Source organism: Cynocephalus volans, chromosome 4 (assembly GCF_027409185.1).
Source record: "Cynocephalus volans isolate mCynVol1 chromosome 4, mCynVol1.pri, whole genome shotgun sequence".
NCBI lineage: Eukaryota > Metazoa > Chordata > Mammalia > Dermoptera > Cynocephalidae > Cynocephalus > Cynocephalus volans.
The window spans coordinates 4498522-4517739 of NC_084463.1; the positions used below are offsets into that span (position 1 = coordinate 4498522).

Below are 19218 nucleotides of genomic sequence, written 5' to 3' on the forward strand. Positions count from 1 at the left end.
CGGCCACCAAAACAAACAAACAAACAAACAAACAAAAAAATCTTTAATTTTCCAGAAATATACAATATTAGGAAGAACCAAAGCAGATGGTTGCATCTTCACTTTCTTTAACATATTATTTCACTGTTTCTTTAAATTATTACACAGTTTGTAGCAGTGTAGAAGAACTTTAATTTATATAAACACTGGAAAGTATCATTGCTTACTACATACAAATGTACCCACTAATGAATCTTTTAGTATTAAATACTTGGAAATCCACCACTGATTGTTTTATGACTACTTCAAAAGTCTCTATCCAATATATTTTCAGGAACAGATTACATTTGGGTAATGAAGGAAAGCTTTATCTGGAATTATTATTTTAAATCGTTTTATATATCTAATCTGTTGACAGCAATTTTGAAATGAAACCAAAATACCATCAGTATTAACTATGAGTATGTGTACTACACACACACACACACACACACACACACACACACACACACACACACACACACACACACACACACACACACACACACACACACACACACACACACACACACACACACACACACACACACACACACACACACACACACACACACACACACACACACACACACACACACACACACACACACACACACACACACCCCCTACCCATACCGGATCTAATCTGTTGACAGCAATTTTGAAATGAAACCAAAATACCATCAGTATTAACTATGAGTATGTGTACTACACACACACACACACACACACACACACACACACACACACACACACACACACACACACACACACACACACACACACACACACACACACACACACACACACACACACACACACACACACACACACACACACACACACACACACACACACACACACACACACACACACCCCCTACCCATACCGGAAGTCCCAGGAGTTCATCAATTGAGGTCTCTTGTTCAGTAGGGTTGCTATCTGTTTGCTTAGGTACTTGAGTAATACTGTTATCACTGTAATACAGAAAGGAAAATCTTTAGCACAGTTATGCAATTGAGCAAAAAAAAATTACGCATTTTAAACATATATATCTCACCTAGTCAAAAACTTATTAATGTTTTCTGCTAGTTTTTCTTGGAGAGATTTGTTGCTTAATATTTTTTCTCGTGCATTTTCAATAACCATTTGCTGGAAAAGAAAGTCAGTATTAACAAAAGGATAGGAAAGAGTATTATGTTATTTATTTAAAAAGAACCAATCAATGGAAGCTATACAGTTTTAATAAACCTAAGTGGAAACTCAGAAGTTTCCACTTCTGAGAGCCACCCTAAGTGGTGGCTCTCTCCATATTAACACCTGAATATAGCACTTAAAAATTAGTGTTTTCACAGATCTTTCACCAACTTTTTCTTCACTGCATATATAATACAGTTCAACGCTCTAATTTATCATATAAGATTTTTAATAATCTGACCCTAGTAAAGCCCTATTATACTGCATGACTCAGCAAAAACCAATTATTTACAGTTTCCTAAACATACCACCATTTCTTATTTGTTGCATTTGCCCATGATATCTATTCTCTATCCCAAGGCAATTCCAATGCACAGTCTTACAGAAATACTACATTTTTACACACACACACACACACACGCATGCACGCACGTACGTACCAGAGTTTTAAAACTCAGGAATACCTTGAGTGGCAAAGTTTGGGAAGGCCACTTACTTTTTCTACTGCAAATGCATTTGGATCCTGGAAATTCCGTATTGTTGAATGAGGACCAGAAAAAGTCATATTCTTCCTTTGAGATTCACTGAAATACAATTTAAAAGCTTGTCTTTTAACTACTATGTCCAACAGATTCGGTGATAACCAAATAAAGAGACATACATTTTAAGATCATCACGGCAGAATAAATATTGATGTGTGTAGGAACAAAGGGCAGTAGAGTAGAAAAAGCATTACCAGACTTGCATTCAGAAGAAATGACTTTGAGATCTAGCTTTACCACTTACTAGCTATGTGGCTGGAAGCAAGGTAGTCTGTGACCTTTTCACCCATATTATAATGGGATAAGACCAACTGCATTATTGTGGAAGAATGAAATAAAATAAAGTATATGTAAAGACTTGACAAAAAAAAAGTCAAGGTTCCTATAAGTGTTAGATGTTGTTATTGCTGTTTTACTATTTTTTTTTTTGACCGGTAAGTAGATCGCAACCCTTGGCATGGTGTCGTCCGCACCATGCTCAGCCAGTGAGCGCACAGGCCATCCCTATATAGGATCCGAACCAGTGGCCTCTGCGGTAGTGCCGTACTCTCCCGAGTGAGCCAAGGGGACGGCCCCTGTTTTAGTATTTTATGTGAGTAAGTGAGAAGGCCTACAAAAAAAAGGAGGCTGAGGTCAACCTTGAATGAGAGACAACAAACAGAAAAACTCCAACAAAAATCATGGCTTGATGGCTGAGAAAACAGAAAAAAAATTTTAAACTATTATCTTCCTTTTCTGAAATATCCTTCAAACAAAGACACACAGGCTAAGTAGGACAGAAATAACTTTTCTCAAAGACTATCCCTGAAAAGATTCTGTCACTTGATTTAGGACTGTACATGTGTGTTTGTGTATCATAAAACATACTGGTATTATTTATATTCATTTAAAAAACACTTATTTTTTAAAAAACTGTAAAAATAAATAAATCAGAAAGATAAAAAAGAAAGAACAAACAAAAATTCTAAGATAATATCAATTGTAAGATTGCCATTATTTTATATAGCACTTCAGAAGAAACATTATAGTTTCCAACGAACAGTGATATGCCATCAGTTGAAGGATGCAGTCCAATTTCAGGGAGGGTTAGAATGTGGGCAAAGATGTGTTTTGAAATGGATATAACAGTAGATAGTCCCAAGAACTTAATCTAGCCTTGCTAATTTATTCACAGTGTAAGCATCCTGGTGTTGTTGTTTTTAAAATGGTTATTGGCAACTTGTCCCTTTTAAAAAGCATTTACCTTTTGCGTCTACCAGGAGACATTAAACTGGCATGAGTTTTCCTTTCCTGAGGACGAGGAATGATATTTATAGCCTCTCCAGCTGTATTTCAAGAAAACAAAACAGGAAATAATAGTTTTCTAAACTTGTAATGGGATAAGAAGCATTAAATACTGATTATTATGTTAAATTCAGTTAACATTTACTGAGTGCCTCCTATGTGCAAGGCATTGCAGAAGATATTAAGATTAATAAAATATAGTCCCTATGCCTTAAGGTTTTACAATAAAATACAAAGTACAATATAGTCTCAATAAAAAATAACATGGCAGAATGGCAAAAGTCTAAGTAGTATAAACTAAGTGTTCTGGGTGTAGAAAAGGATTTGGGGAAAAGACAGAAATGAGGAGGATCTTAATGGATGGTAATAAACTTTAGCTGCATAATAAAGAAAGATTAGGAACTAAGATAGCTGACACCTGAATTCTAGTCCCAACTCCATTATTAATTAGCTTCTTGCCCCTTACTTAGTATCATATATTTTCAATAGTTTCAAGTATACAACAAGCAAGATGTACCACATGATCTCTAAGTTTATTTGTAGCTCTGAAATTCAGCCAAGAATATGAAACATTTCCAACATGTAGAGATGGAGGTAAACTGGAAAGACATTCTTCATTCCATGAGGACAGACTGGCATGAACAAAGTAAGTAAGTGGTTAAATATAATGTATATATTATTTAAAATGAAATACAACAGGGTCTTTTCTATTAATACCAAAAACAGAATTAGAAGAGAGTTCAAGGTTGGACTTCAGATAGTACAGAAACAGGAAAAATCCCAGATTAAAATGACTCATAGATTTTATATACTTATTTTAAGGCAAATCTACTTAAAAGTCTGTTTCACTTCTAGCCTCTCATCTCTTTTTGGGGTCATAATTTTGTACTATGAGTATAAAGATATTAGTATATCATAGCCATTTATACAATTTGGTTAACAACAGAATTTAGAGAACAAAATTTAAACTTACTGGTTACTGTATCTTGTGACTGTGAATGGTTGACCACTACAAAATCTGACCTCAGTGGAGCTGAAACTTGGCCAGGTGGTCGAATAACTTGTGTAGCTGTCAAAGGAGAAGTGGTAAATTGTCCTGAAAGATAAGGTAAAGTCAGCAACTCTGAACTGACAGGAGCTTGTTGAGATGCAAGCCTTCTCTGCCGTTTGATTTCTGCAATACCACTTCTTGTTCGGGCTGAAACACATAAGCATTTAAAAAAATTAACTCAATATCAGCATAGTTCGGTAATTTTAACAAGTCATTATGATGCATGACCTATAATATTTTAACATTAGATCTACAGATGGAAAACGGCCCTTAAAAGTATGAACTGAACTTATGTAATAATTTCATGAGAAACAAAGTGAATATACTCAAACTTTATAAATCTAAGAGTACATCTGTCTGCTATATTTCATACTGATAACTCCTCCACAAATTAAGAAACTTGAACTTACAGAATGAGAATTAGAAGATGCTACTATATAAGAGTGAATGGGAAATGTAGGAAGTATTAAAAAATATGTTTGGGGCCAGCCCATGGCTCACTCGGGAGAGTGTGGTGCTGATAACACCAAGGCCACGGGTTCGGATCCCATATACCAATGGCCGGTTCGCTCACTGGCTGAGCGTGGTGCTCACAACACCAAGTCAAGGGTTAAGATCCCCTTACCGGTCATCTTTAAAAAAAAAAAAAAAAAAAAAAGTTTGTGATAAATGAAAATATTATTTTCTAAAATGATAAAAGTTGTACTTAGCCAGTAGTTTAAACAAAATATATACCTAGTGCACACATATATTCTTAACCAAAATGTTCATCAGACAGCTACAGTTTGAAGTAATTCTGAACACTGTTTATAGTTTAAATACCAACCTTTCTGATTGGCAGCAAACCCTGGGGAACTTTGCATGCTCCTAACAAATAAAACAAAGTAGTTATCCATTAAAAAGTTTTTGTTGCTGAGATATACTCTGATTTAGTTACAGTCAGACCTGAAGTAAATTATGAGTTCAAAGACAACAGATTTCTCTCAGACAAAAAGGACATACACAGCTTTTAGGTAAACAACTCTGACTTGCTTTAGGAGAAAGCTAGTGGCATGTAAACACACTCACACATAATTTTAATAATAAAGTTCCTATCCAATGCAACATGCATTGGAGTGCCCTGACATTACATTAAGAATATAATCTGACTTGTCTTTAGGAACTCTATATATTTAAGTTATCTACGTACCAAGTATAACATTTTCAGATATCTTTCATAATTATAGATACCTTCCCACAGAGAAATTCTGATTTCACATATGACTCCGTACATAAATACTTCAAAATCCCCAAATTGATGTCTAAGGACATCCGGCTTTTATCAAATTTATGACTACAAAATTATTTATCCAACCTCTAAAGAAGGAGCAAAGTAAACATATAGGAAAACTCACAGTACTAGCTAATTCTTCTACTCTGAATTGAAGTTACCCACCCATGTACTTGGTAAACAGTCACTTATACTGTGCCATCGTCCTAGGAAATGTGTCAAGTAAGTCTCCAACAAGAGCCACAAAACTTACTGAATTGAATGAAGCACTTTTAATAACACACAAACCAACCTTGGAAAAAACTTGAAGAATCCTTTCTTTTCATGCAATACCTTATCAGTAAAATATCTAAATAACAGAATTTATCAGTATTCACTAATTGTGAATGTTTTTGAAGATTATTTGAAAGGGCAGAAAAGATAATCAGAAAAGGGAAATATAAAGATAAGACTACCAAATAAGATGTGGTCCAGAGTTAGGCAGAACACGTTTGGAGCTATTTTAGCAGTTTGAGTAGAGGAAGAAAATGAGGCCTATACTGAAGTTATGTGGGGTATTCACTTGTAGCTCTGGAAAAAGACTACAGTTTTCATAACAAATTCTACACTCAAATAAGATATGTTATAAAACTGATATCAGTAGGGCTGGCATCCTTCCAAGGATGCTGAAACTGACATTCCAGGGTGTGAACTAGGTAGAAGGTAGATATTGGTACTATAAGAAAATTCTAAAAGAAGAAGATTCCAGAAGTGGCATTATTCTTAAAGCTTGTTTGTTTATAAGGAAAGAACTAAGGGGCATGGATTCATCACATCAGTTCTCTGAATATGTAATGAAGAGGCAGTTGTCTGAGGGAATTCATACTGGGCTGGGATTAGGAATTTTGTATTCTAGCCTGATATCTGCCTCTACATTGCTATAGGAACTTGGGAATGTGATTAAATTCGATGTATCTTAATTTCCTCATTTGTAAACATTTTATTAATAGTATGGATTTCAAATTATTCCTGTCAAAGACAAGAAATACCAATAATTTCTAGAATAATTTCAAAATTAGATAAGTGTTATATAAATGCACTGTGTAGGTCTTAATAAGATTTAAACCCAAAGTGTGTTTGCATTCCAAAATCATTATGCACATTCTAAAGCTTATTACCTGATTTGAGAAAGTGTATGGTCTAACTTCTTCCACAGAGATGACATTATTACTGGGACATCATTTGATGTTTCTAAATCATAGGAAGAAAAGTTCTTAATAAACCCAATTGGAGAAAAATTCATCATTCAATTGAAAATCACAGGAAAAACTTTTCTCTCAGTTGTTGACATTATGTTGGGAATTAAGGAATTAGCCTATTTTGCAAAATGGCCTACAAAGCTATAATAAGGCTGCTTTCTTTTCCCAAGCCATTGGGTATCAGGTACAATATGAGCGGAAATGGATATCTGTAAAATTCCTGAAGCTTTTTTAGGCCAATAATTTTATATCATCTTTGTATTACAAAAAGGACAAACTCTTTTTCATCTTTGTTCTGATATCATGTGACATTTGAAAGTGAATTAAAATAATTTGCTTTAGAATAATCATAAAAGTTATCCAAACTCCTTGTGAGTTTGCAAATTTAATCCTCAATTTCCTCATATTTAAAAATGAGTCTAATCAATACCTCTCACTGGGTTATTTTAAAGACTAAATGAGATAAAACATATGAAAGCACATAGCACAACGCTTGTGAGTAGACAGTATTCAATAAATGTTAAGCATGTTTCTTTTCTCTGGCTATCATTTTATGCTAATTATTTAACAACTATTTTGTGAATATTATAAGCTATGAAAGTAATATTAGAGAACAAAACAATTGAACTTTCCTCCTAAGACATCTATTTTATATTCTGGTAATTACAAGCCAGGATTTTGATTGGCTCCTGTGTTACACTACACAGAAGTTAAAATTAAAATGTCAGTTTGAAATGTTAAGACACATACGATACCTGTTCAGAGTAGACAACCCAGAGTTAAGAGTTTTGTCTTTTTGAAAGATGATTTTTTGATTATATTTGCTAACATTAAGGTTTTCACAATTTATGTATCACTCAACAGGCACACTAATTAATTAGGTGTTTCCCAGTAAAATTTATCTCATCATAATTAAGACAAATTTCCTCAAGGCTTTTACGAGACAAAAATATCCCTTAAAAATTATTTCTAATTAGGGCCGGCCTGTGGCTCACTTGGGAGAGTGTGGTGCTGATAACACCAAAGCCACAGGTTCAGATCCCATGTAGGGATGGCCAGTTGGCTCACTTGGGAGAGTATGGTGCTGACGACACCAAATCAAGGGTTAAAGATCCCCTTACCGGTCATCTTAAAAAAAAAAAAAATTATTTCTAATTAAAACAAGTACATAAATTCCATATAAAACTATCAGGGGCAAACGAAACAAAACAGCCCTGAACCCAAATTCTTACCTTTTGCTTTCATAGCTACATATTCATTTAAAATTGTTGTCAAGTTTTTTCCAAATAAGGACTGTAAAGTAAAAGATCAAGCATTACCAAAAATCATATACCACCACCAATAATTTCCCACCAGGAAACATTCCACCATTCAAAAGATAATAAAAGCTCTGGACTGCAGAGTAGCTGATAACAAAAGGGAGAAGTAGGTCATCAAAAATGAAAATAGTCATTCAAATTAGGGGTTGCATCAAATCTTCTAAGGGTAAAGAATCTTGCCTATTTGAATAAACATTGTGACTACATGTTTCTTTAGCTAAAATAGTGGACAGAAAAGAGGTCTAGTCAGACAATTGTTTAAAAACAGTAAGAATCCAATCCTAATCTGCCTTGGCTATCCTTGGATAAATGGCCTATGGAAAGCCATATGAACCTGCCAAAAGACAAAGTAAAAAAGCTGTGTGTGTAACAGATATACTTCCCAGAGATCAGTTCGCTCCTCCTTTCACTTATCATCTCAACCACCTACCTATTTTGTCCCCTATTCCCATTACTACAATCATGGGCAGATTTTATCACTGGTGATATTAAGATCGATCACTTGGTTATGGTGGTGTCCACCAGGATTCTCCACTTGACAGTTATAGTTTCTTTTTCTTCTTTTTCCAATTTTTTATTTTTTATTTATTTTTATTTTTAAAAGTTTATTATTTTACATTCAAAGATGTTGCTGTGGAGTAGTGGGAAGGGGAGGGGAGAAGAAGGTGGGGAAACCGAGGTGGAGGTGGGGGGTGGGGCTGGCCTGATTGTGGAGGGCAGAGGGGCACAGATAAGGCCCATGGGCTCCCCCAACTCCGGCTTGGGAGCCTGTGGGGATTCTGGCTGTGGCCCGGTTGTTGCCAGGCTGGATGTGGACATTGGTTGGGGCGTGGCTGACAGATTTTCATGTTATTGGTTAGAAGCAAGTCATGAAGTCAAGCCCACATATTTCTACACAAGGGGAAGGGAATTAAGCTCTACATCTTACTGCAGGGTATCTACATTTATCAGTTGGAATTCTTCTGTAAAAAAGATATTTCCTTTCTCTCCCATGTATTATTTAAGTATGTATATTTATTTTATTCTTTGGCTTATAAAGTAATAATATTTTGTTGTCTAAATTGTTCCAGGTTTAGCCATTGGGAACTTCTTTAAGTAGGCTCCCATGTCTTTTTTAATCCCCTTTTATCCTTTTTCTTTTTAGAACTTCCTTATTTGCTAAAAGATGTTTCAACCTCATCACATACAAGAGTACTTCAAAAAATTTGTGGAAAAATAGAATTAAAAGATAATACAAACCTTTCCATGAACTTTTTGAAGTACCCTCATATTTTCCCTGCTGCAGCCCTATAATCAGCCATTTCTCCAAAGAGCCCTGGTTCTTTTTATCGGAGAATAGTATTTAGAAACCAAGATCTGGATGCTAAGTGTGCTTACAGCTACATTGGTGTCTGGAAAATAGTATAATTTAGTCAGGCTCCTGCGGCTTAGGTCTGGCTGGGGGGTCAAGCAGCACATTTCTTTGTAAACAAGTTGTGTGGGTGGAGTTAGTGCACATGTGCGCCAATGTATCTTTCTAGTTAATTGCTTTTGTGCCCTTCTTCAGTTTGTGAAGCAGAGCTGGCTGGCAGAACTCCCCTCTAAAAACAGAGCATGTTTACTCTGCTGGCAGCTGCTCAGTTTCAGTTTTTCTTTGGACTTTGCTGGTAGTAGTTGAGTTTCTGAGTTTCTCTGTGGACTGCTTAGCTCTCAGACCTGTGTGTGTGTGTGTGTGTGGTGAATAAAGACTATTCCTTCTTCAACCAAGGCTCCAAGGACCTTTTTGCCAGTTACCTAGCTCACGGAAAGGTTTGTGAACAGGCTTGAGGGGTCTGTGAGCACCAGACCCCAGCTCTAGCTCTAGCTCTACAATTGGGTATCACTGCTTCTAGACCCTCTCAAAAGACAGCTACACACATATGTACAAATACATTTATATAAACATATCTATATTTCGGTATCTATCTGTACATATATTTAAATAACCATAACTTCATATTGATAAATCAGACTATAATCCAACACCATAGGTTTCCTTATTATGCTTATTTCTTTTTTCTCAGTGTGAAACCTGGCTCCCACTATCTACCATTTATTTACTTATTGCAAAGAATAGTTAACTTAGAATAGAAGGATTTATTTAAGATTCATCCACGTTGTGTGAATCAATAGCGTGTTGCTTCTTATTGTTGAACAGTATTACATTGCATGAATATACCATAGTTTGTCTATTCACTCACTTGCTGAAAGACATCTTGGTGGTTTTCAGTTCTGACCACTATGAGCAAACATCAGTATGCCGGTTTTTGTGTGAACATAAGTTTTCCAATCAAAGTGGGTAAACATATGGGAGTATGAGTGGTGGGTAACATAAGGAGTACATGTTTAACTTTATAAGCAACTGCCAAACTGTTTTTCAAAGCAGTTGTACAATTTTGCATTTGCATCAGCAATGAACTAGAGTTCCTGCTGCACTGCATCCTTGCCAAGGACTTGTCAGTTTTTGTTTTCTTATTTTAGCCATTCTAATAGGTAAGTATAGATATCTCACTTGTGTGTTAGTTTGCATTTTCCTAATGAGTAATGGTGTAAAGCATCTTTTCATATGCTTTTTGCCATCTATATATTTTCTTTGGTGAAGTATTTTTTTAAAAATTTGGTTGATTTGTTGTTGAATTTTTAGAGTTCCTTATATATTCTGGGTATAAGCCTTTATCAGATATGTGAATTGCAAATATTTTCACCCAGCCTGTGGCTTGTCATTCTTGTAACAGTGTCTCTTGTAGAGCAAAAGTTTTTAATTTTTATAAAGTTGAATTTGTTTAATTTCTTCTTTTGTTGTCCATATTCTTGGTGTCACATATAAAACTCACTGCCAAACCCAAGGTCATGCAAATTTTCTTCTAGAAGTCTTATGGTCCTATATTTTATATTTTGGTCTATAAACAATTTTGGTTAATTTTTGCACAGGGCATGAGGTATGTAGAGAGGTTCTTTTTCTGCAAATGGTTGTTTACTTTTTCCAGCAGCATTTGTTAAGACTATCCTTTCTCCATCAAATTGACTTTATACTTTGTCAAAAATCAGTTGTGTGTGTCTATGTCTGGACTTTCTGTACTGTTCCACTCACTGATCTATGCGCCTAACTTATCACCAATGCTCATTGATCTTGATTATTTTATCTTTTTAGTAAGTGTTGAAATTGGGTAATGTAAATCCTCTAACTTCTTTTTCAGAATTGTTTCGGCTGTTCTAGTTCCCTTTCCTTGTAACATTTAGAATTCAGCTTGCTACTATCTGCAAAGATGCTGGGATTCTGATTGTGATAGATCTATACATCAAATTGGGGAGAACTGACCTCTTAATATTGTGTCCCCTAGGGCCGACCCCGTGGCGCACTCGGGAGAGTGCGGTGCTGGGAGCGCAGCAGCACTCCCACCGCGGGTTCGGATCCTATATAGGGATGGCCGGTGCGCTCACTGGCTGAACGTGGTGTGGCCAGTCACAAAAAAGACAAAATATATATATATATATTGTGTCCCCTAATCCATGAACACAGTATCATTCTTTTATTCAAGCCTTAGATTTCTTTCATGTATATTTCAGCACACAGATTCCATACTTTTTTTTTAGATTACCTAAGCATTTTGTTTGTTGCTACTATAAATGGGTATTTAAAAAAATCAAATTCTAATTGCTCACTGCACATATATAGAAATACAATGTATTTTTGTATGTTTTATATTCTGTGATCTTGCTAAACTCTAATTTTATAGATTATTTTAGGTATCCTACACAGACAATCATGTTGATTGTGATAGCTGAAATGTTTCTAAGGAGCTATGTTTAAAATAAAATGGAACACCATGTAAAAAACATAGTTCTAGAAGGTATTCATTATATACTAAATGATGCTCTGTTAATCTAGTGATATTTACAAAAGAGTAACAAGATACCAAAATACCTGTTTTATATTTTTTGGAAGTAAGCAGCCAGATTTTAGTCCAGGCAGTAAAAAATAAGCTCTGAGACAAGCAGCAGTGAAACTAATCAGAAATGAGGGTGTAATTTTAAAACTGAATCTCAGAGGAAAAGTTGTAATTCACTGAACAACTTTGGCATAAATGTGTAAAAAGAACAGCTGGCCTTCTTTGGGTCTTATCAGTCATGCATGAATACAAGCCATTAAAAATTTCTGCCAATTTTGACTTTGCTGATGAGCTGATTTTAAAACTATGTTTATAGTCTCTTGTGTTGGCTGATGATGAAATATTTCCCTTAAGGAACAAATAACTCACCAGTAAGCAGGCTGGGATAAAGCCTTCACCTGTACAATATTCTGCATATTCTTTTAAATTTGAACTTTCCAAAATAAAAGTCTGGCAGGTAGAAGTGAGATTTTCTTGTTGTAAATAACCTAAATAAAAAATAAAAGTTTAGATACTTTCAGTAAGTTCTGCACTTTTGCTAAAACTGCTATTGAAAATGTTAGAGCAAGTACCATTATCACAATTGGAGCCTCAGGTAGAATGTAGTAGTATTCTGCAGCCTTGCCCCGAAACACCAGGTTGTGCAGTAATATAAAGTATAATTCACAGAATAGGTGGCCCCTTCATAGGAAATAATTCTAACAAAACTAGCAAAATAAGGTGTTTGACAAGGTGCAATTATTCACAGTAAATGCTTATAGGAAAATCAATAAAGAAGTAATAATAATAATGCTCCTCTACTTCATAACCTTGATATTGACTAGGTCAGAAAATGGCATAAATTCACTTACTGGATTATCAAAATACATTCTCACAATGTTGCTATTTATTTGATACTTATCTGCCTAATGATTTACGGGAAAAAAAAAGGAAGACCTACTCTACATTAAAGGCCATAAAGAAACTCCTTTCATTTTAACTTTAACTTCTTTCATTTTGTTGGCCTTTGGGCATCAAAGTATTATCAATTTTAAAGAATGCCTCAGTGCACACACAGGCCCCGTTGGCAAACAACAGGAGACTTATTTGCTTCCAGTATTCAAGGAAATCAATGTCCAATCACAGAATATAAACTCTTCAAAGAATACAGACTCTATAGAATTAGTTCAGCAAACTCATTAAACAGTAATAGTTAAAATATCAACAGTCACCATGGGGGAAGGAGGAGAATCTGATTATAAGAGCTGTCACATTACATTATTTAAAATGTCCAATTTTCCACAAAATATTATGAGACATGCAGAGAAACAATAAAATATAACTTATATACAGGGGGAAAAAAATCAAAAGCAGTTAATAGAAACAGTCCCCAAGAAAGCCCAGACATTGAACTTAAGACTTTAAACGAGCTGTAAGTTCAGAGAACTAAAGGAAACCATGCCTAAAAAATTATGAGAACAATATCTCACCAAATAGAAAATACCGATAAAGAAATAGATATTATAAGAAAGAACAAAATAGAAATTACGGAGTTAAAAATTATAATCACAGGAATGCAAAATTCACCATTGGCCTCAACAGCAGATTTTAGGAGAAAGAAGAATCAGCAAACTTAAAAATAAGTCAATTGCAATTATTCAATCTGAAGAAAGGAATCAAAATAGAATGATGAAAAGTGAACAGAGTCTCAGAGACCTGTGGAACACCATCAAGTGTATCAATGTAAGCACAATGGGACTTCCAGAATCAGAGAAGCAACGGAAATGGGCAGAAAAAAATACTTGAAGAAATAATGTCTAAAAACTTCCAAAACTTGAGGAAAAACATTAATCTACATATTAAGGAAACTCAATGAACGATAAACTCAAAGAGATCCATACTTAGACACATCATAAACTAAAAAAAAAACAAAGACAAAGAGAGAATCTTGAGAGCAGCAAGAAAAGTGACTCATCACGTAAGAGATCATCAATAAAACTGATAGCTGATTTCTCAAGAAAAACTGTGGAGGCTAGGGGCTGTGAGATGATATTCAAAAACCTGATTGAAAAAAAGTCAACCAAAAATTTTATATCCAGCAAGAATCTCCATTGAAAATGAAGAAATTAATATATTCCCAGATAAACAAAAACTGAAAGAATCTGCTGCTAGCAGGTTGCCCTGTAAAAAATACTAAAGGGGGAATCCTATGACACTGGAGTGTAACCTGAATTCACATTAAAAAAAAAAAACACCCCCCCCAAACCCAAAGAGCACTAGTGAAGGTAACTACACAGGTAAATATAAAACAGTATAAATAATATTTTGTATTTAACTTTTTTCATCTCTGCTTAAATAGACAACTGCATATAACAATAATTATAAATCTGGCTTGATCAGTGTTTAATGTATAAAGATGTAATTTATATAACTTTAATCTTAAAAGGGGGGGAAGAAAATGAAGCTATACAGTAATACATTTTCATATATATAAAATAAAGTTGACATTAATCTAAATAGGATTGTTTTAATTTAGGAAGTTAATAGTAAACTTCAGGACAATCACTGAGAAAATAACACAAAAATAAAAAATATAAAGAAAACAACAATGGAATTAAAATAGTAAAGTAAAAAAAATTTTTTAACATACAACAGGCAATAACAAAGAAAGAGAATAACATAGACATTAGACACATAGGCAACAAATAGCTAAATGGCAGACATAAGACATCCCTTATCAGTAATTAAAATTTAATGAATTAAACATTCTAATCAAAAAGTAGAGACTGACAGAATAAAAAAAAAAACAAAAAAACATGATCCAACTATATGCTCTGGACAAGAAACACTGGATTCAAAGACACAAATACGTGGAAAATTAAAGAATGGATAAGACATACCACCCAGAGAGTAACCAAATGAGACCTGGAGAAGTTATATTACTATCAGACAAAGAAGATATTAAGAAAATTATTGTTAGGGCTGGCCAGTTAGCTCAGTTGGTTGGAGTGCAGTGTCATAGCACCAAGGTCAAGGGTTTGTATCCTCATACTGGCTGGCCACAAGAAAAAGAAAAATTGTTACTACAGACAAAGATAATAATAAAAGGGCCATTTCTTCAAAAAGATAGTAATTACACACACAAGAGCCCAAAAAGCATGAAGCAAAAATTGACAGAAGTAGGAGAAACAGACAATTCAATAATAAAAGTTGAAAAATTTAATACTCACTTTCAATAAAGAATATAACAACTAGGCAGAAGATCAACAAGAAAACAGAAGATTTGAACAGCACTGTAAATGAATTAGACCTACAGAACACTGCACTCACCAGCAGAATACACATTTTTCTCAAGTATGCATGGAACATTCTCCAGAACAGACCGTATATTAGAACATAAAATAGGCCTCAATAAATTTAAAAAGACAAATCATACAGAGAATGAAATAAGAAATCAATAACATTAGGAAATGCAGAAAATTCACAAATATGTAGAAATTAAACAATACCCTCCTAAACAACAAAAGGGTTAAAAAAAACTCAAAAGGGAAATTAGAAAATATTTTGAGATAAATAAAAACATACCAAAACATATGAGATGCAGCTAAAGCTGTGCATGGTGGAAAATTGATAGTTGTAAACACATGTATTTAAAAAGCCGAAAAAAGCTTAAATCAATAACCTAATCTTCCATCTTAAAAAACTACAAAGAGCAAACTAACCCTACAGCAAGCAGAAGGAAGGAAACAGTATTAGGGTAGAACTAAATGAAACAGAGAAAAGAAAAACAATAGAGAAAAATTAATGAAAGTTGGTTCTCTGAAAAGATTAACAAAATGGACAAATCTTTAGCTAGATGGACCAAGAAAAAGTCTCAAATTACTAAAATCAGGAATGTAAGAGAGGACATTACTATTAACATTACAGAAATAAATGATTGTAAAGGAATACTATGAACAGTTGTATGCCAACAATTTATAGAGTATCTAGGTAAAATGGATAATTCCTAGAAATATACAAATTACTGGAAATGACTCAAGAAGAAATAGAAAATATGAATAGACCTATAACAAGAGACTGAATTTGTAACAAAAAAACTTCTCACAAAGAAAAGCCCAGGATCAAATAATCTCCCTGGTGAATTCTAAGAAACATTGAAAGAAGAGATAACAACCACCTAAAACAGACAAAGACATCACAAGAAAACTATACACTAATATTCCTTATGAAAACAGACATAAAAATCTTCAACAAAATACAGCACACAATATCCAGCAACATATAAAAATGACAATACACTATGACCAAGTGAGATTTAATGCAAGGTTGGTTGAATAAAACAGAAATAAATCAGTGTAAAATATATATTAATAAAGGACAAAAAGCATATTATCTTTATAGACCAGAAAAACAATGTGACAAAATCCAACACCCATTCATGATAAAACACTAGGAATAGAAGAGAATTTCCTCAATCTGATAAAGATATCTTAAAAAGCTCATAGCTAACATCATATCCAATGGCTAAAGACTCAAAGCTTTCTTCATAAGATCAGAGACCAGACAAGGATGTCTGCTCTTGCCACTTCTACTCGACATTGCACTAGAAGTTCTAGCCAGGGCAATCAGGATAGAAATTGAAATTAAAAGTATCCAGACTGGAAAGGAAAAAGCCAAACTACTTCTACAAGTATTTGCAGATGACATGATGTCCTATACAGAAAATCCTACGGAATCCACAAAAAACTATTAGTGTTGATAAATGACTTCAGCAAGGTTGTAGGATACAAGATGAATACACAAAAATCAACTGTGTTTCACTATGAACAATAAAAAATTAAGAAACAATTCCATTTACAATAATATCAAAAGGAATAAAATACTTAGGAATAAGTTTAACAAAAGAAGTGAAGACTTGTATACTGAAAAATAGAAAGCATCATTTAAAGAAATTAAAGACCTAAATCAATAGAAAGACATGTTGTGTTCATGAAATGGAAGGTTTAATATTGTTAAAAAGTTAACACCCCTAAAATTAATCTACACATTCAACATAACCCCTATCAAAATCTCAAATGCCTTCTGTGAAGAAATTGACAGCTGATCCTAAAATTTATAAGGAAATATGAAGACCCTAGAATAGCCAAAGCAATCTTGAAAACAAGGAAAAAGTTGAAGCACTCACGTGTATCCATTTGAAAACTTACTACAAAGCTAAGGTGATCAAGACAATGTGATAGTGGCATAAGGACAGACATACAGATTAATAAAACAGAATTGAGAATCCAGATTTACAGTCAATTTTTGAAAAGGGTGCCAAGACAATTCACTGGGAAAAAGAATAGTCTTTCCAATAACTGGTGCTGGAACAACTGGATATCCACATGCTAAGGAATGAAGTTGTACCCTTACCTCATACCATACACCAAAAATTACTCAAAATAATTACCAAAAATTAACTCAAAACGGACCAAAGACCTAAATGTAAGAGCTAAAACTATAAAATTCTTAGAAGAGAACACAGGTAATTCTTTGTGATCTTAGATTAGGCAATGATTTCTTAGATATGACACCTAAAGCACACACAACCAAAGAAAAACTAAACCGAGCATCCAAATTTAAAATGTTTCTGCTTCCAAGGATACTACTAAGAAAGTGAAAAGAAAACTGACAAAAATGGAAGAAAATATTTGCAAATCATATCTCTGATAGGGGACTAGAAATGACACTACAATAAAAAACTCTTACAAGACAATAATAAAAACATGAATAATCTAATTAAGAAATGGGTAAAGATCTGAATAGACCTTTCATCAAAGAGGATATACAAATTGCTAATAAGCTCACAAAAAGATACTCAACTTCATTAGTCATTAGGAAAATATAAAATCAAAACCACAAGGAGATATCAAATCATACCCACTAGGATAGCTAGAACCAAAACAGACAGTAAATAAATGTTGACAAGGATATGAAAAAACTGGGAGCCTCATACCTTGTTGGTGGGAGTGTAAAATTATGCAACCACTTTGGAAAACCGTTTGGCAAGTCCTCAAAAAGTTAAAGAATATGACCAAACAATTCCACTCCCAGATATACATCCAAGAGAAATCATATGTCCAAAGGAAACTTGTACACAAATGTTCATTGCAGCATTTTTTCATAGTAGTCAAAAAAGTGGGGGAAAAAAAGGGAGAGGAAAAAAGTAGAGACAGTTCAAATATTCACCAATGAATGGACATATAAAATACAGTATATCCATACAAAGTAATATTATTCACTCATAAAAAGGAATGAAGTACTAATACCTGCTATGACACGGATCAATCTTGAAAACATTATGCTAAGTGAAAGAAGTCAGACACGAAAGGCCACAAATTATATTTCATTTATATGTAATATCCAGAAAAGATAAATCCATAGATACAGAAAGTAGATTAGCCAGAGGATGGGGGAAAATGAAATTGGGAGTGACTGCTGCACAACACTGTGAATATACTAAAAACCACTAAATTTTACATATTGTAGTATGTGAATTATATCTTAAAGAAAAGATATAACTCTAAATTCTTAACATGTCATATGAACCTCTACTTGTTTCACACCCTAATCTCCTCTTCAGCCTTACATCTTGTCATTCTATCTTTTCCAGCCAAAGGGTCTTTTAGCTCTACAAAGACATATTCTCTTACTTCAAGGCCACTGTATATTCCCTTTGCTTGGGCAGCTCATCTTATCTTAGCCTACCTAACTTCAACTCATTCTTTAGGCTTAATACAACTATCACTTCCTCAGAGAACCTTTTTTTGAATCCTCTGTCATACTCCTACTACCTATACTCCTTACAGGAATTACTTAATACTATAAATATTCAGTTATACTTGCCTTATAGCACCCTTATCTCAGTGCTGGTATAATAGTCAATAAGTATTTGTTAGCTACTAGAGAAAGTATATCTAAGGTCTCTTCAGATTTTCAAATTATAAGGTTCTACCCTCTTCACCTGGAAGTACATCTTTAACGAGGCTTTGCAAGTCACAAAACACTAATTAGATGGCTTACAAAGTCATTATTTATGAGGGTTTTAAAAAGAAAAGGTCAAGGAAATGGTTATCCCATTTTAGGCAATGCCTTAACTGATTTTGGAATCAACTCACCATTTTCTAATGCAGTTGATGAACAAGTTTTCCAACCTCTTACTAACTAATGCTATAAGGAGAAACAAACAAATACACAAATCAAAAACCAAAGCCATCATGCTGTGGAGCATGAGAAAGCATTCAGAAACCTTTTATCTCAGATACTACTACTTCAATATTCCTATCAATGAAGATCATACCACAGATGTGAAATTACATGGATCAGAGACAGATTGCTATTTTCCTTCTTTTTTTTTAATTTGTGAAAACTAT

The 19218-nt window shown here is 34.0% G+C and overlaps 1 protein-coding gene across 1 annotated transcript in view; it reads right to left on the reverse strand.

Annotated features, from left to right (window-relative positions):
• The window catches only part of LOC134375444 (protein NPAT), a 42091-nt gene that overhangs the window by 16500 nt on the left and 6373 nt on the right, over positions 1 to 19218 (reverse strand). Inside the window, exons 2-10 of the mRNA XM_063093877.1 lie at positions 12197 to 12315; positions 7833 to 7893; positions 6520 to 6592; positions 4919 to 4959; positions 4015 to 4239; positions 3001 to 3082; positions 1712 to 1799; positions 1079 to 1170; positions 908 to 995 (exon numbers count right to left, since the gene is read on the reverse strand). Of these exons, the coding sequence (XP_062949947.1) occupies positions 908 to 995; positions 1079 to 1170; positions 1712 to 1799; positions 3001 to 3082; positions 4015 to 4239; positions 4919 to 4959; positions 6520 to 6592; positions 7833 to 7893; positions 12197 to 12315 (869 nt within the window). The remainder of the gene's footprint in view (positions 1 to 907; positions 996 to 1078; positions 1171 to 1711; positions 1800 to 3000; positions 3083 to 4014; positions 4240 to 4918; positions 4960 to 6519; positions 6593 to 7832; positions 7894 to 12196; positions 12316 to 19218) is intronic.